The 17,867-nt window shown below is 45.2% G+C and overlaps 1 protein-coding gene across 2 annotated transcripts in view; it reads left to right on the top strand.

The window, feature by feature from the left end:
• MDGA2 (MAM domain containing glycosylphosphatidylinositol anchor 2) overlaps positions 1 to 17,867 on the top strand; it is a 1,055,744-nt gene that overhangs the window by 611,813 nt on the left and 426,064 nt on the right. Inside the window, exon 4 of one of the 2 annotated variants that reach the window (XM_082275762.1) lies at positions 3,731 to 3,927. In XM_082275762.1, coding sequence (XP_082131888.1) covers positions 3,731 to 3,927 — 197 coding nt within the window. Of the gene's footprint in view, positions 1 to 3,730; positions 3,940 to 17,867 lie in introns of both variants that reach the window. The other variant, XM_082275761.1, reaches the window with a different exon arrangement.

Below are 17,867 nucleotides of genomic sequence, written 5' to 3'. Positions count from 1 at the left end.
TGAGATAATTGGCTTCCCATGCACTTTTGAATGGATTAGGCATGACAAATTTCCTGGCTGTGAACTTTTGACATCAGGTGTCCTTGGAAGTGATAAAAATGCATCCGACTGCGCATTAAAATGCACATGACAAAAACATAACACACATAAAATATGTGCATTACTAGGCAATTTCCAATAACCTGGAGAAATTTTAATAAAAAGTGGTGTACATTTGCTGCCTGGCTTTGTTGGAAGCATGTTGAGCAGAGGGGAAGCAGCAGCTGCCTGTTCTTTTCCTGCCAGTAAACAGGGCTTTTGCAAATATTCGTAACCTTTTCTGCAAATCACAGGAGCACAAACACCTTGTCTCCGTTTTGATCTTTGAAAATATTGTTAGGATGATGGAATAAACAGTAACCTTAATTCTGCACTGTTATAAAGTTCAAGGAGTGTGATAAGAGCATTTTAAACTGGCAGCCCTGCTGTACTGCACACCCTTTAATTTTTCTTTTCCAATGGGGCAGGCGGAGGAGAGGTGTGAGACCTTTAATACAGTAGGATATGATTAGATGTATCTGACATTTATTAGGGGCCTCCTTTTCTTCTGAAGCTGTAGCAGTGTGATTTGACAGATCTTAGGGGTATAAACAGTGGCGGCTGGTGCTCCATCAGTGGGGGGGCGACGGGCGGACCATCCCCATCACTTCAGCCCACCCCACCATATCCCCCCTGTGCCAGTTTACTTACCTTGCTCCGCGCGACTGACAGGCGGCAGTGGCGGCTTTCCCTTCAGTTTCTATGTTCCCTCTCGACAGCCATCTCCTTCTTGGCCAATAGGATGCCTTCTCCTTTCGGCCAATCGGGAAACAGGTCTCAGGACCCACTTCCTGATTGGCTGGAAGGAGAATCAGTATGACAATAGCGAATATTCATTCGCTATTGTCACACAACTGGGTGGGCTCAGGGCGCAGTGTTCTTCGCCCCAAGTCCACCCTTTTTTGAAGCCTATTAAGACCTCTGGCTCTAATCACGTGCTTCAAAAAAAAAATCCCCCATTGGAATCCATGCATCCGACGCCCTGCATGTAGATTAGGGGGCAGGATGCATGGATAGGGGGTTGGCGCCCCTGCACCCCCTAATGGACGGGCCGCCAATGGATATAAATACTTATTATAGGGAAACTTATTAACTACTGAGGCTCCATAATAGGCAGTTTGGGGCCTTTGCCTAATAGTTAAATGGCCAGTAATGGTTTGCCTTATAGCTGTGAATTGGAATTGAAGATAAGACACTGATGATGCTATAAGGGCAAAGAGGGATCTGTTAAAACCAACTAACACAAGGGCCCTTTCTCATGCAGCACACTGATAGTGATTTATGGCTCCACTGCTGGTGTGAAGTTTGATGGAGGATAAGTACTCTGTGAGATATCCCAAGACCCAAAAATGGCAATTTGTTTTGAGTTCCTTTTAAGACCATCAGCCTCAATGAACGAACAGTAAATGTCCAGCAACCTATTGGATCCAATAAATATTTGCTTTGCTAATGCTAGACAGGACACAGTAGACTGTTTATTGGTATTTCAGGATACTGCACATCGGAGATATGCTTTGCTATCTGCACATTGGATATCTCAAATATGTGCTGAAAGCGGAACTAAACTGTATCTGAGCTCCACCAAATGCTATTTAATTCATTTTTAATATTCATGGCAAACTCTTCTTCAATACATCCATGTCTCCATACTTTATTTTGTTGAGAAATCACTTTGAAAAACACCTCTTATCATTTCTAGCTACAGCCATCTTGAGAAAGGGCAAGTGGATCATGTAGCCTTTACTTCCTGAAATCCATTTTGCCCTTAGCTTTGGCATGAAGACGGGAGGGTGTGCTTAGCTGAAAAAGCCCCTTCCCCTGCAGACTCATGGGATATATGGCATCATTTTGGCCTAGGCCAGAAACCAGGAACCAACTGTAAAAATGTGTAAAACAAGGAATTTTTATATACCTTCTTATCTATTTACAAACTCTAGCAGCATAAGGATTCAGAATAGTTAATTTTTATTTCTGCTTTATCATATAGTGGGAAAAAGGCCAATCCGCTGCTCCTGGTGAAAGGTGTAATCCTAAGGACAGGTGGGACTGGGTGCTAGCCCCACCTTGCATCCGTGTATACAAGTTGGAAAGGAGAAATTGGCTGCACATCTCTGCCGGTCCAATAGATTTATTAAAACATGTATAAAACTGTCACCAGGACAAAGACCATTGAAAGGTTGGCGCGTTTCACACTGACAACGTGCTTCTTCAAAATCTAGGGGAATACTTAATCCACACTTACATATAGTGTGCTAGCTGAACTTTGTGCTGTTCACAGTTAGTGGTTGTTACCCTAAAAACATATCGGTATCGGCCGATATGGGCCGATATTTTGTACATTTAATGTTTTGAAAAATAAAGACAATTTTTGACACAAATCTGGTACTGAACATGTTAATTTTTGTTTAATGCTTAATGGCTGGCTTGCTGGCACCCTGTGGTGGGTGGCTGGCTTGCTGGCACCCTGTGGTGGATGGCTGGCTGGCACCCTGTGGTGGGTGGCTGGCTTGCTGGCACCCTGTGGTGGGTGGCTGGCTGGCACCCTGTGGTGGGTGGCTGGCTGGCATCCTGTGGTGGGTGGCTGGCTGGCTAGGCTCCCAGTTGTGGGTGGCTGGCTGGCACCCTGTGGCGGGTGAGTGGCTGGCACAGGGGCTGTGGGTGGCTGGCTGGTACAGGCCTGTGGGTGGCTGGCTGGTACAGTGCCTGTGGCTGGCAGGTTCAGGTCCTGTGGGTGGCTTGCTGGTACAAGGCCTGTGGGTGGCTGGCTGGCTCGCTGGTACAGTGCCTGTGGCTGGCTGGTACAGGGCCTGTGGATGTGGGTGGGTGGCTGGCATCGGGCTGTTGGGGGTGGATGTATGGCTGTGATACACTCCCGCAAGACTAGTCCCGACTCAAGACGAGACTGTCCAAGGCGAGGGAGGCGGCCTAAGTAGGCAGAATGACGTCACAAAAATATCAGCAATATCGGCCAGTTTCGGGGGCCGATACCGATATATCGGGGGAAAGTGCATATTGGCCATCGATATATCGGCCTTGCCGATAATCGGTCTATCCCTAGTTCAAATCATTCTCTATTCTATCCATAAGTGAAAAAAAAAAAAAAAGTTTTGACTTTAGTTATATTTTAAGTAAAGTATAGAGCCTTTTTTTTAGTTTTTGTGCACAGACTGCAAGGAGAATGACAGCTGAAGGATATGCCTTGAAAATGTATACTGTATATTCATTAGGGTTTGTATGCATTTAAAGTATAACCCATTTCCAAAGGTTTTGCCTCCTAACATATATAAACTTTTCTTTTAAGTCTTTTCCTACAACTATTGCATATTTCTTTAGGTAACACAGGAAAGTGAACAGAGATATAAAAATCTGCACTTGTAATTTTACAAAAGATTCCTCAGAGAGGAAGGTGGTTTGTTAAAAATTCTGTGCACATACGCGCAAATGCTCCCTAAGTTCTGCTAGTCTGCAGAAGATTCTCTGGAATATACATTTATAACCTGGCAGCATTCCTCTAGGAGTTTGCTTGCTGTATATCACAAGGACAGCGTTCTTGTAGAAGGGAATGCATACAGTTAAAGGATGAATTGATTGCAACTTTTTATTTCTGTATATTTTTTTTGTTCAGTTACAACTTGTTTTATTTCTTTTCCAGATTTGGATGATCCCATTGTGACTGTCCATCAAAGTATAGGAGAAGCAAAAGAACAATTTTATTATGAGCGGACAGTTTTCTTACGATGCATTGCTAACTCCAATCCCCCTGTCCGATACAGCTGGAAACGAGGCGAGGAGATCTTGCTGCAGGGCTCGGACAAAGGAGTGGAGATATATGAACCTTTCTTCACCCAGGTAGGAAATAAGGTATCAATCCACTCTATTTTATACTATTTTTTGTTAAATGTCTTTTTTGTACTTGTTTGTCCTTAAAAGCGGGCTCCACTCATATGTTCTGAATGGACGGAATCAAAAAGAATGCATGGTTGTGAGTCTGAGACACATCCACAAATGTTCATTGTCTGGCCCCGGAACAAAATATGTAAACTGCATAAGAATGAAACCAAGACAGACTTCCAGGAAACTCTGCCAAGAATACAGGTGTCCATGTGGGTAAAAAAACACTTATTGCATGGTTGGTTGTCCTACTGAAAGTTGGAGATGACAAGCAAATTAGTGGATCATTTATGATTATGCTGTCACCTTTTAGGCAGGTAAATTGTGAGTTCTGTTGCATTTTAAAGGAGTATCCCTTTTATTGAAATACAGCCAATGGGTCTTAGCACAATGTTTCAAGGTGAAGTCTTTCCTTAGATACTTCCATTGATAAATGTCATGCCATGATGTTGCCCAGCATTATACATGCCCATTATTAGGGATGATCGAACTTTTGAAAAGTTCGGTTTAGCCAGAACACCCGAATTTCCCGAAAGTTTGGTTCGGATTCCAGAACCCCATTGAAATCAATGGGACCCGAACTTCTGGAATCAAAAAACACAATTTTGAAGCCCTAAAACCCAATAAATGCCCCTAAAAAGTGCCTAGGGTTCTGGGTCATGCCCCAGGGACTATGAATCACACAAAAAAAAGTTCTTAAAAATTGTCGTTTTTGAGAGAGCCAATTATTGAAAAAATTATTGGAAAAAAAAAAAGAGATTTCTTTGGATTTAGTGTCTGGGGGGTCTAAAAAGTGTACCTGTGAAGTTTCAGCTATGTAGCATGTCCAGAACCAGAAAAAAAACAGATTATTTTTCTTAGAATTTCAGTAGTGCAGGGATGGTGTTACCCTCCTTTCACACCTGGGCATTTTTGTTTCAGGCGTTTATTTGGCATTTTTTGAGCATCTTTGGAGGCAGGCATGACATCTGAACTTCTGTATAGGGGTATATATATATATATATATATATATATATATATATGTGTGTGTGTGTGTGTGTATATATGTATATGTATACGTGTATATATATGTATATGTATACGTGTATATATATATATATATATGTGTGTGTGTGTGTGTGTATATATATATATATATATATATATATATGTGTGTGTGTGTATATATACATACACATATATATATATATACACACAGATATATATCCCTAACCCAGAATCTGCATAGTGGGGTCACCGTGGCATAGCAGAGTCAGTTCACCCTAAACTACATACTACACTACGGTCACCCTGACATGGAAGAGTTTGGTCACCCTGGCATAGCAGAGTCAGTTCACCCTAAACTACACTATGGTCACCCTGACATGGAAGAGTTCGGTCACCCTGGCAAAGCAGAGTCAGTTCACCCTAAACTACACTACGGTCATCCTGACACCTAAAGGTATCCCTACAAAAACTAGATTATTGAATCTAACTATAGTAGTATATAGTACCCTAACTACACTGCATATCCCTTTCACACTAATAATTGCAAAATGACACTGGAGCAGCAGGAGTAACAGAAATGCTTCCACTCTATTCCACAGCCTCTCTATTATAGTGCTAGAGGTTTGGCGGGGCGATGTTATATACTGGGGGGCGTATGGGGGGCGTATTCACTCCTGATTGGCCTCTGGACCCCCTAGTCATTCCAATCGGCTTTTACTGATGTTTCTGGGCCAATCACAGGCTTTTAAAGCCCAGTTCCTGTCCCATTGCATTTTGGGCGGTTCTAGTGGCCGAATTCCGAACTTTTACCTCAAAAGGTTTGGAATTCGGCTGACTTTCGAACACCCAATGTTTGGGTCGAACCGATGGTCGACCCGAACCGTTCGATCATCCCTACCCATTATTATTGGTAGGGCATGTCGTAATATGTTAATGAGGGTGGTGAACATACGCTTTACCTATTTCTTTTCAGTCTGGTATATTGTGCACAGTTTATATCTTGCTTGATATAAAATAAAATGGAAAAGTGAGACAACTTATAATAGATAATCTCTAATAGTATACTGAGATATTATCCTTTAAATTGAACAGCTGCAAGCACCACAACTTGACATACCGTTGTGCAATAATAGAAAAAGTTTAAATAAAAATCTTTTTGGAAAAAAAAAAAAGAAAAAGTTTAAAAGAGTGCTGTGGTATATAGAAAAAAAGCTATTAAGTCGCAAGGATTGTATGAGGACTCGAGGCCATACTATGCGATTAGAGGAGAAGCGTTTTGACCTCAGGCAACGCAGGGGGTTCTTTACTGTTAGGCTACAAGAGTGTGGAATTCTCTACCACAAGAGGTGGTTTGCGGGGAGTATGGCTACTTTCAAAAGACTCTTGGACGTACATCTCAAGGATCATAACATTTAGGGGTATGAGAGATGATTACGGCCACGCGCACCTACACAGGTTGAACTGGATGGGCTATTGTCTTTATTCAACCTCAGCTACTATGTAACTATGTAACTATATATGGTGATATAAAATGACTTATACCGAAATTACAATAATGAAAAAAATTGTGTATCCAAACAAATATTATATCATACAATTGTATCCAAATAGGAATATCCACACCTAAATAGTGAATATGATTTAAAATAATGAGAAAAGTCCATATGTGACATCGCAGTAGTATCAGCAGGGAGCATTGATAGTTTCAAAAAACTATTAGATGGGTACCTTAAAGACCACAACATACAGGGGTATACAATGTACTGTTAACAGCACACACACACACATCATAGGTTGAACTGGATGGACTGATGTCTTTTTTCAACCTCACAAACAATGTAACAAAGAAATCTTTAAAGATGGGAGCCACAGATATTGAACTTCAACATTGATAGAAGGGAAACTTGCCAATCCAACCAAGAAGTCACCCTGGTGTGTAAGCCACCACCAATACAAAGGTTTAAATGCGCTTACCAGATTGCGTGGACTCAAATGCTGTTACCATTAAGTCAAATAGGTTTCAAGAGAATGGCCTCTCCCAAACTTAGTGCTGTGTGACAAGTCCACCATCCGATTCCACATCAATTAAGGTAAATTTCTCAGTAGATCAATTGTCATAAAAGCAAAGAAAATCTCCACATAGTGTAAAACCATTTAAATAATATTTAGTAAAGGAATATTACACTTACATGCAACAGAAAACAAACAGGCATGTCATCATGATACAACTTAGAAATAATCACTTTAATGTTAAAATAAAGCGCATGAGCAAGAAAGTTTGCTTCACAAATGGGGATGTTTGTAATTTGTTTTGAGGCTTAGAGTGCATGCGAAGGCATTGACCAAATTTACTCCCAAACTTTCTTATTGCTATCTACATCACGTCCCAACATTATTTCTTTTTTTTTTTTTTTTTTTTTTGCCTGTGACGACGTCACCAAATTTGTATAAGTCTCACAGGGGGAGCTACTGAGAACACAGTTCCTATTGATATAGGCACTTCCACAGAACTACATCTCCCAATAGCCATTTTCCTACATGCAGAGTGTTGACCCAGCTCTTGGGAGTCAAGGCATCATAACATTGTTTTTCTGGGAACAAAATTATTTATGTATGCATATGCTGTAGGACAGCGGCCAGGCTGATGGCGCTGGTTGGGATTTCTGTGCAGTAAAGTATTGGTAACTCAACAGGAAGTTAGAAGCTTAGTTGATTTCTTGTGGTATTTTTCTGTATGTTCAGCATTTCAAGAGATACAATCTGGGGAACTGTATTGCAGAGATTTTTTTTTTTCCCTGACATACACTTTGCATGATCTATCTGTGTATTTCTTAATATGTGAAATATAAATGTCGTAGAAGGACCAGAAGACAGAAAGAAAGAAGTGAGATAGTAGAGGAAAAAGGGAGTGTGAGGAGGAAAAAGGTGTGTGAGTAGTAGATGCTGTTGAGGAACGACCAAGTTTAATTTATTGCAGTAAGTAAGTTGAGTAAGCCTAGGTCCTTGGTGGACTAGACAAGAGTCAAACCTGCCTAGTATTTATTTTCATGCACATGAATATGTGTGCTTACATTTCAGGGGAAACCAGCCTCTTCCTTCTTCAGAACTGGAGAAGTCAATGTTTATAAAATAACAGAATGTTGGCTGCTTTCAGTGCCGTCAGGAGACGCTAGTCTTCTTCAAGCCTTAAGGCATTCTGTAGTGATTTTTTTTAGTGATCGTCCGATATCTGTTTTTTGTTGCTGATACCGATATTTTGGCCATTGAATATCGGTATCGGCCAATATTTTCGTACATCTAAAAAAAAAAAGTTTATTTTTTATTTTTAGCAATTGACAGGTACTGTTGTGGAGGGATCTGGGGGTCTAAAAGACCCCAAACCCCTCCTCTGCACTTAAAAGCATTCAAAACACCAAGTTTGGCTGTTTTGAATGCTGTCATTTTTTTAAATCTGGCACCGAGTACCCGGAAGTGATGTCATGACATCACTTCCGGATTTTTACATGGAGACCCGATCAGAGCCGAATGCAGCTTTGATCGGGTCTTCGGCAGTGTCCTGCCAAGGACAGCAGCCGTGCAGGCTGGTTATCCGGTGTTGTGCCGAAACCAGGCACTCGACTCTGATCGAAACTCCGCCTCTCTACCCATCTGCAATCCAGCTCTGCCTCCCCAGCTGAAATGAATTCCGCCCCTCCAGCCTTCTGCACTCCAGCTCCTCCCATGCTCCCTCCTCTCCATGTAATCTATGTTTATAAAAGACTACACAACTTTAGCTGAGTGCCTGGGGAAACTGGTCATGGAAGGCGGCGGGAGGGGGAGGGACGTCCCCTCCTGCTCCTTTTAATGACAGCCGAGCGGCTTTTCAACTGCATGGGTTGTCATGACAAGACAGCCGACCGTCGGCTATGGACGCCGATACCAGGGAGATGCCTCTAGCTGCAGTACAAGCACTTTCCAAAATATCGGCTATATCGGCCAACTTGGTGGCCGATATATCGGGGAAAGTGCATATCGGCGCCCTATATATCGGCTTTGCCGATAATCGGTCGATCCCTAATTTTGTTACCATCAACTACTCAAGCTATGGAAAAGGTAGAGGCTTGCCACGAATTGTGCTGGCTGTAATTTTTGCTCTTAACTAGTGTTGAGCGAACACGGACTGTATTATTCGTGTTCGTACCGAATAATTGGATTTTTGTTACCCGAACACAGACACGGACACTTTACTGTATATTCGGGTAAAAATCTGCGTTCGGTCGTTTTATTTCCGGGTTTTGCATGCTTTGGCGCGCTTTTCATGGCGGGCTTTCAACAGCCAATCAACAAGCGTTTAACTGGTGTGCCTTAAGCCATCCCAGCCACGCCTACAAATGTATCAGTAGCTGTAATTGGCCGTCTGAAGCATGTGACCAAGTCTTTATAAGTTCGAGGCAGCGCCGCAGCGGCGTCATTCTGCTGCTTAGATCAGGGAGAGAGCACACATCAACGTGCTGGCTGCTGATTTTAGGGACAGACAGGAGAAAAAACCATTTGTGTCCGGATAGAATTGAGGGACAGGTCGGAGTGTTTTAGGCAGGGCGAGTTGTAGGCATTTTAGGGAGACGCTGCTGCTGATTTTTAGGGAAATTGTGTTCTACAAACTACAATCGATATTGCTGTGTGGGGTGGGGTCTGCACTTAGTCCTGAACTACGATCTCTTATCAATCCTGTTAGGGATAGAGTCTGCTGAATTTTAGGGAAAGTGTGTTCTACAAACTACAATCGATATTGCTGTGTGGGGTGGGGTCTGCACTCTGCACTCAGTCCCGATCTACGATCTCTTATCAATCCTGTTAGGGATAGAGTCTGCTGAATTTTAGGGAAAGTGTGTTCTACAAACTACAATCGATATTGTTGTGTGGGGTGGGGTCTGCACTCTGCACTCAGTCCCGATCTACGATCTCTTATATCAATCCTGTTAGGGATAGAGTTTGCTGATTTTTAGGGAAAGTGTGTTCTACAAACTACAATCGATATTGCTGTGTGGTGTGGGATAGGAGATAGGCAGGTGTCAGTGATCCACATCCATTTTGCTGTGTGTGGGCTGCAGTGAACACAATCTTTTTGGGGTGCAGTGAACACAATCTTTTTGGGGTGCAGTAAACACAATCTTGGTGCAGTGAACACAATCTTTTTGGGGTGCAGTGAACGAAATCCTTTTGGGGTGCAGTGAACACAATCTTTGTGGGGTGCAGTGAACACAATCTTTTTGGGGTGCAGTGAACAAAATCCTTTTGGGGTGCAGTGAACACAATCTTTTTGGGGTGCAGTGAACAAAATCCTTTTGGGGTGCAGTGAACACAATCTTTGTGGGGTGCAGTGAACACAATCATTTTGGGGTGCAGTGAACACAATCTTTGTGGGGTGCATTGAACAAAATCATTTTGGGGTGCAGTGAACACAATCTTTGTGGGGTGCAGTGAACAAAATTCTTTTGGGGTGCAGTGAACACAATCTTTGTGGGGTGCAGTGAACACAATCTTTGTGGGGTTCAGTGAACAGAATCCTTTTGGAGTGCAGTGAACATAATCTTTGTGGGGTGCAGTGAACACAACCTTTTGGGGTGCAGTGAACGCAATCTTTGTGGGGTGCAGTGAACACAATTTTTGTGGGGTGCAGTGAACAAAATCCTTTTGGGGTGCAGTGAACGCAATCTTTGTGGGGTGCAGTGAACAAAATCCTTTTGGGGTGCAGTGAACAAAATCCTTTTGGGGTGCAGTGAACACAATCTTTTTGGGGTGCAGTGAACAAAATCCTTTTGGGGTGCAGTGAACACAATCTTTGTGGGGTACAGTGAACACAATCTCATACTTCTGAAGATTTGAGGGTGCTGCCTGTTCCATACTCCTACTCCTCATCCATACTTTTAGGGGTACAAACAATAGTAATTGGGGCTACGATCTCTTATATCAATCCTGTTAGGGATAGAGTTTGCTGATTTTTAGGGAAAGTGTGTTCTACAAACTACAATCGATATTGCTGTGTGGTGTGGGATAGGCAGGTGTCAGTGATCCACATCCATTTTGCTGTGTGTGGGCTGCAGTGAACACAATCTTTTTGGGGTGCAGTGAACACAATCTTGGTGCAGTGAACACAATCTTTTTGGGGTGCAGTGAACGAAATCCTTTTGGGGTGCAGTGAACACAATCTTTGTGGGGTGCAGTGAACACAATCATTTTGGGGTGCAGTGAACACAATCTTTGTGGGGTGCAGTGAACAAAATCCTTTTGGGGTGCAGTGAACACAATCTTTGTGGGGTGCAATGAACACAATCTTTGTGGGGTTCAGTGAACAAAATCCTTTTGGGGTGCAGTGAACAAAATCCTTTTGGGGTGCAGTGAACACAATCTTTTTGGGGTGCACAAAATCCTTTTGGGGTGCAGTGAACATAATCTTTGTGGGGTGCAGTGAACACAACCTTTTGGGGTGCAGTGAACGCAATCTTTGTGGTGCAGTGAACACAATCTTTGTGGGGTGCAGTGAACAAAATCCTTTTGGGGTGCAGTGAACACAATCTTTGTGGGGTGCAGTGAACACAATCTTTGTGGGGTTCAGTGAACAAAATCCTTTTGGGGTGCAGTGAACAAAATCCTTTTGGGGTGCAGTGAACACAATCTTTTTGGGGTGCAGTGAACAAAATCCTTTTGGGGTGCAGTGAACACAATCTTTGTGGGGTACAGTGAACACAATCTCATACTTCTGAAGATTTGAGGGTGCTGCCTGTTCCATACTCCTACTCCTCATCCATCCTTTTAGGGGTACAAACAATAGTAATTGGGGCCTAGTGTGGTTGTGTACATGTGAGATACATACACTTTTTTTGATCATATTTCCTATTCCGCTATTCAATAAAAACCTTTGGGGATCAATTAAATTGCGGGATAGTCTGTGTCGGTACGTGTGAGATCCACCTTTCCAAGTTTTTGAGGTTCATCTCATACTTCTGAAGATTTGAGGGTGCTGCCTGTTCCATACTCCTCCTACTCCTCATCCATCCTTTTAGGGGTACAAACAATAGTAATTGGGGCCTAGTGTGGTTGTGTACGTGTGAGATACATACACTTTTTTTGATCATATTTCCTATTCCGCTATTCAATAAAAACCTTTGGGGATCAATTAAATTGCGGGATAGTCTGTGTCGGTACGTGTGAGATCCACCTTTCCAAGTTTTTGGGGTTCATCTCATACTTCTGAAGATTTGAGGGTGCTGCCTGTTCCATACGCCTCCCACTCCTCATCCTGCCTTTAGGGGTACAAACAGTAGTAATTGGGGCCTAGTGTGCTTCTGTACGTGTGAGATACATACACTTTTTTTGATCATATTTCCTATTCCGCTATTCAATAAAAACCTTTGGGGATCAATTAACCACTTGCCGACCGCCGCACGACTATCTACGTCGGCGGTCAGCCCCTCACAGGCAAAGTGACGTAGGGCTACGTCACTAGCTTGTGAGGGTCTAGGGAGCGAGCGCGCGCCCCCGGAGGCGCGCTCCCGCTCCCGAGTGGTCACGGACCCCCCCGCGCGTGTGACCGGCGGACCCGATGTCCGCCGGCCGATCGGCGGGGGAGAGGGAGAAAGTCAGGCAGCTTGTGTAAACAAGCTGCCTGTCATTCTCCTCGCTGTATGAGAGCTGATCATCTGGATCTACTATGTAGATCCGTTGATCACTCTGCATACAGCTGAAGCCCCAGCCAATCACAGTTAGAATCACGCCCCTAGGGACACACACAGCCCCTCCCTCTCAAATAAAGTTAACCCCTTCACTACCAGTGTATTTTTACAGTAACAGTGCATATGTATAGCACTGATTACTGTAGAAATGTCACTGGTAACCCCAAAATTGTCAAAAATGTCAGTCAAGGGTCCGATCTGTCCGCCGCAATGTCGCAGTACCGCAAAAAAAATCGCAGATCGCCGCCATTACGCGTTAAAAAAAAAACAACAAAAATGACAAAAATCTTTCCCTTAGTTAGTAAACGCAATAACTTTTGCGCAAACCAATCAAAATACGCTTTTTGCGATTTTTTTTACCAAACATAGGTAGCATAAAACAAATTGGCCGAAAATTTTAAAAAAATTTTGATTTTTACATTTTTTTTGGGGGGAATTTCATATAAAAAAAAGGAAAAATATTGCTATTTTTGCAAAATGGACGCTCTTTTTTTGTTTATAGCGCGTGATCAAAAAATCGCACAGGTGATCAAATACCGCCAAAAGAAAGCTCTGTTTGTGGGAAAAAAAGGACGCCAAATTCGTTTAGGTACAGCGTCGCACAACCGCGCAATTCTCCGTTAAAGTCACGCAGTGCCGAATCGCAAAATACGCCCTGGTCGGAATGGGGGTAAAATCTTCCGGGGCTTAAGTGGTTAAATTGCGGTATAGTCTGTGTCGGTACGTGTGAGATACACCTTTCCAATTTTTGGGGCGAATCTCATACTGCCGAGGTTTTGAGGGTGCTTCAGTCTGCCTCCTGCCTGCTCCTCCTACTCCTCTTCCTCATCCTGCCTTTAGGGTACAAAAAATTGTAATCGGCGGGGCCTAGTCTGTGTTTGTACGTGTGAGATACACCGTATTATAAAATTTTTCCTATTCCGCTATTCAATAGACACCCTTTTGGAGTGTAAAAAATTAAATTACGGCATAGTCTGTATTGGTACGTGTGAGATACACCTTTTAAATTTGTTTGGCGCATCTCCTTCCCCCGCCAAGGATTGCAGGGCGCTTCAGTTTGCCTCCTGTTCCCAACTCCTCCTACTCCTCTTCCTCATCCTGCCTTTAGGGTACAAAAAATTGTAATCGGGGCCTAGTCTGTGTTTGTACGTGTGAGATACACCGTATTATAAAATTTTTCCTATTCCGCTATTCAATAGACACCCTTTTGGAGTGTAAAAAATTAAATTACGGCATAGTCTTTATTGGTACGTGTGAGATACACCTTTTAAATTTGTTTGGCGCATCTCCTTCCCCCGCCAAGGATTGCAGGGCGCTTCAGTTTGCCTCCTGTTCCCAACTCCTCCTACTCCTCTTCCTCATCCTGCCTTTAGGGTACAAAAAATTGTAATCGGGGCCTAGTCTGTGTTTGTACGTGTGAGATACACCGTATTATAAAATTTTTCCTATTCCGCTATTCAATAGACACCCTTTTGGAGTGTAAAAAATAAAATTACGGCATAGTCTGTATCGGTACGTGTGAGATACACCTTTTAAATTAGTTTGGCGCATCTCCTTCCCCGCCAAGGATTGCAGGGCGCTTCAGTTTGCCTCCTGTTCCCAACTCCTCCTACTCCTCTTCCTCATCCTCCCTTTAGGGTAGAAAAAAATTTAATCGGGCCTAGTCTGTGTTTGTACGTGTGAGATACACAGTTTTTTATCCTATTCCGCTATTCAATATACACCCTTTTGGTGTAAAAAACATTAAATTGCAGCATAGTTTGCATATTTGACTGTAAGATACACCCGTGCGATACTGTTGTTGTTTTGTTCCGCTATTTAATAAACACCTTTCTAGGGCAAGATCTTAAATTACAGAAATATGAGGAGACCGTCAAATAAGGGCCGTGGCCTGGGTCGTGGTGCTGCTGGTAGAGCTCCTGTTGCAAGGAGAGAACATGGTCGATCTGTGCCAGCTACACGCACAAGTCAAACACCTTCCTCAAGTGTGAGTAGGCAACAGAACCTGCATCAGTATTTGGTAGGGCATCATACGCCTCTAGAAGTGATGAGGCCAGAACAAGTGGAGGTGATAGTAGATTGGTTTGCTGCTGACAGTGCCTCCAGTTCCTTCACATTGTCTCCCACCCAGTCTACTGCAGAAAGGTCAGAGTTGGCACCTGCAGCCGATGTCCAACCGTCTTTCACCTCACCCCCTTGCAAATCAGGCAAGCAGTCTGAGCCCCAAGCCATACAGCAGTCTCTTATTCTTTTTGAGGACTCTGTCAGCAGGGTTTCCCAGGGCCATCCACCTAGCCCTGCCCCAGAAGTGGAAGAGATTGAGTGCAGCGATGCCCAACCACTTATTTCTCAAGATGAGTACATGCAAGGACCATCGCAGCACGTCTCCAATGATGACGAAACGCAGGTGCCAACTGCTGCGGCGTTCAGCATTCTGGAGACCGACAAGGAGGGCAGGGGTGAAGACTGGGTGGAAGATGATGTGGAGGACGATGAGGTCCTCGACCCCACATGGAATGAACGTCATGCAGGTGACCTGAGTAGTTTGGAGGAAGAGGCGGTGGTCGCACAGAGCCACCAGCACAGCAGAAGAGGGAGCAGGGTGCAGAAGCGGAGCAGCCGTGCCCTAGACACTACGCCTGCTACTGCCCAACGCAGCAAGGGAACGAGCGCACCAAAGTCAGCTCAAAGGAGTTCTCTAGCGTGGAAGTTCTTTAGAAAATGTGCTGATGACAGGACACGAGTGGTTTGCACCCTGTGCAATCAAGGCATAAACCTTCTCAACCTGAGCACAACCTGCATGATCAGGCATCTAAGTGTAAAGCATGAGCTGCAGTGGAGTACACACCTTCAAAACCAAGAAACGGCTCTGGCTCATCCTGCTTCCTCTTCTGCTGCAGTCTCGGCCGCTCCAGCCACATCTGTAGTGATACCGGCACCTGCCACTCCGCAAACAGACGATCTGTCAGCAACACCACCACCTGGGTCACCAACAACCATCTCCACAATGTCCCGTGGAAGCGTTCAGCTTTCCATCTCCCAAACACTTGAGAGGAAGAGGAAGTACCCCCCTACCCACCCGCGATCCCTGGCCCTGAATGCCAGCATTTCAAAATTATTGGCCTTTGAAATGCTGTCATTCCGTCTGGTGGAGACGCACAGTTTTAAAAACCTTATGTCGGTGGCTGTCCCACAGTACGTCGTGCCCAGCCGCCACTACTTTTCCAGGCAAGCCATCCCTTCCCTGCACAACCAAGTGGGGGAAAAAATCAGGTGTGCACTGCGCAACGCCATCTGTGCCAAGGTCCACCTAACTACCGATAGGTGGACCAGTAAGCACGGTCAGGGGCGTTATATCTCCCTAACGGCACACTGGGTAAATGTAGTGGCGGATGGGCCTGAGGCGGATAGCAATTTGGCGCATGTCCTTCCACCACCGAGGATTGCAGGGCGCTTAAGTTTGCCTCCTGTTCCTAACTCCTCCTACTCCGCTTCCTCATCCTCTACCGCCTCCTCATCCGGACAGCGTAACACCTTCACCACCAACTTCAGCACGGCCAGGGGTAAACGACAGCAGGCAGTTTTACAACTTGCCTGTTTGGGGGACAAACCACACACCGTGCAGGAGTTGTGGAGGAGCATGGAACAGCAGACAAATGAGTGGTTGCTGCCAGCGAGCCTCAAGCCCGGCCTGGTGGTGTGCGATAACGGGCGAAATCTCATAGCAGCTCTGGGTCTAGCCGGTTTGACGCACATCCCTTGCCTGGCGCATGTGCTGAATTTGGTGGTTAAAAACTACCCCGATATGTCAGAGCAGCTGCAGAAAGTGCGCACTTTCGGCGTTCTCACCCTGCTGCTGCTCGCCTGTCAGCGCTGCAGCGTAACTTCGGCCTTCCCGCTCACCGCCTCATATGTGACGTGCCCACAAGGTGGAACTCCACCTTGCACATGCTGCAAAGACTGTGCGAGCAGCAGCAGGCCATAGTGGAGTTTCAGCTGCAGCACGCACGCGTGAGTCGCTCTGCGGAACAGCACCACTTCACCACCAATAACTGGGCCTCCATGCGAGACCTGTGTGCCTTGTTGCACTGTTTTGAGTACTCCACCAACATGGCCAGTGGCGATGACGCCGTTCTCAGCTTAACTATCCCACTTCTATGCCTCCTTGAAAAAACAATTCGGGCGATGATGGAAGAGGATGTGGCACAGGATGAGGAGGAGGAGGAGGAGGAGGAGGATGAAGAGGTAACATTTCCAAGGCTTTCAGGGCAGTCATTCGCAAGGGGCTCCGAGGGTGGGTTCCTGCACACACAAACGCCAGGGACACAATTGTCCAGCAGGGGCACAGTTCTGGAGGATGAGGAGGATGAGGAGGAGGAGGAGCTGGAGGAGGATATGGAACCATGTTCACAGCAGGGTGGCACCCAGGCCAGCTCATGGCCATCACTGGTGCGTGGCTGGGGGGATACAGAGGACACGGACGATACACCTCCCACAGAGGACAGCCTTTCGTTGCCTCTGGGCAGCCTGGCACACATGAGCGATTACATGCTGCAGTGTCTCCACAACGACCGCCGAGTTGCCCACATTCTAACTTGTGCTGATTACTGGGTGGCCACGCTGCTGGATCCCCATTACAAGGACAACGTACCGTCCTTAATTCACTCACTGGAGCGCGATCGCAAGATGCGCGAGTACAAGCGCACGCTGGTAGACGCGATGCTGCTGGCATTCCCATCTGACAGCGGGGCCACAGTGGAAGCACAAGGCAGAGGAGGAGGAGGTCGCCAACGCAACCAGGGCACCGCCAGCACCTCAGAAGGCGGGGTTAGCATGGCCGAAAAGTGGAAAAGCTTTGTCAGCACGCCACAACAAACAGCAGCACCAGCAGCTCAGATGGAACGTCTTAGCAGGAGGCAGCATTTTACCAACATGGTGGAGCAGTATGTGTGCACACGCCTAGACGTACTGAATGAGGGGTCTGCCCCCTTCAACTTCTGGGTCTCCAAGTTGGGCACATGGCCTGAGCTTGCCCTTTACGCCTTGGAGGTGCTGGCGTGCCCTGCAGCCAGTGTATTATCTGAACGGGTATTTAGCACGGCTGGGGGCGTTATAACAGACATGCGCAGCCGCCTGTCCAGAGACAATGTGGACAAGCTCATGTTCATTAAAATGAACCAGGCATGGATCCCACGGGAA

The sequence above is a fragment of the Pelophylax lessonae genome (genome assembly GCF_965119305.1).
Source record: "Pelophylax lessonae genome assembly, chromosome: 13".
Taxonomy (NCBI): Eukaryota; Metazoa; Chordata; class Amphibia; order Anura; family Ranidae; genus Pelophylax; species Pelophylax lessonae.
Note: the sequence above shows the minus strand (reverse complement) of the source record. Positions and strands in the feature narration are given on the sequence as shown.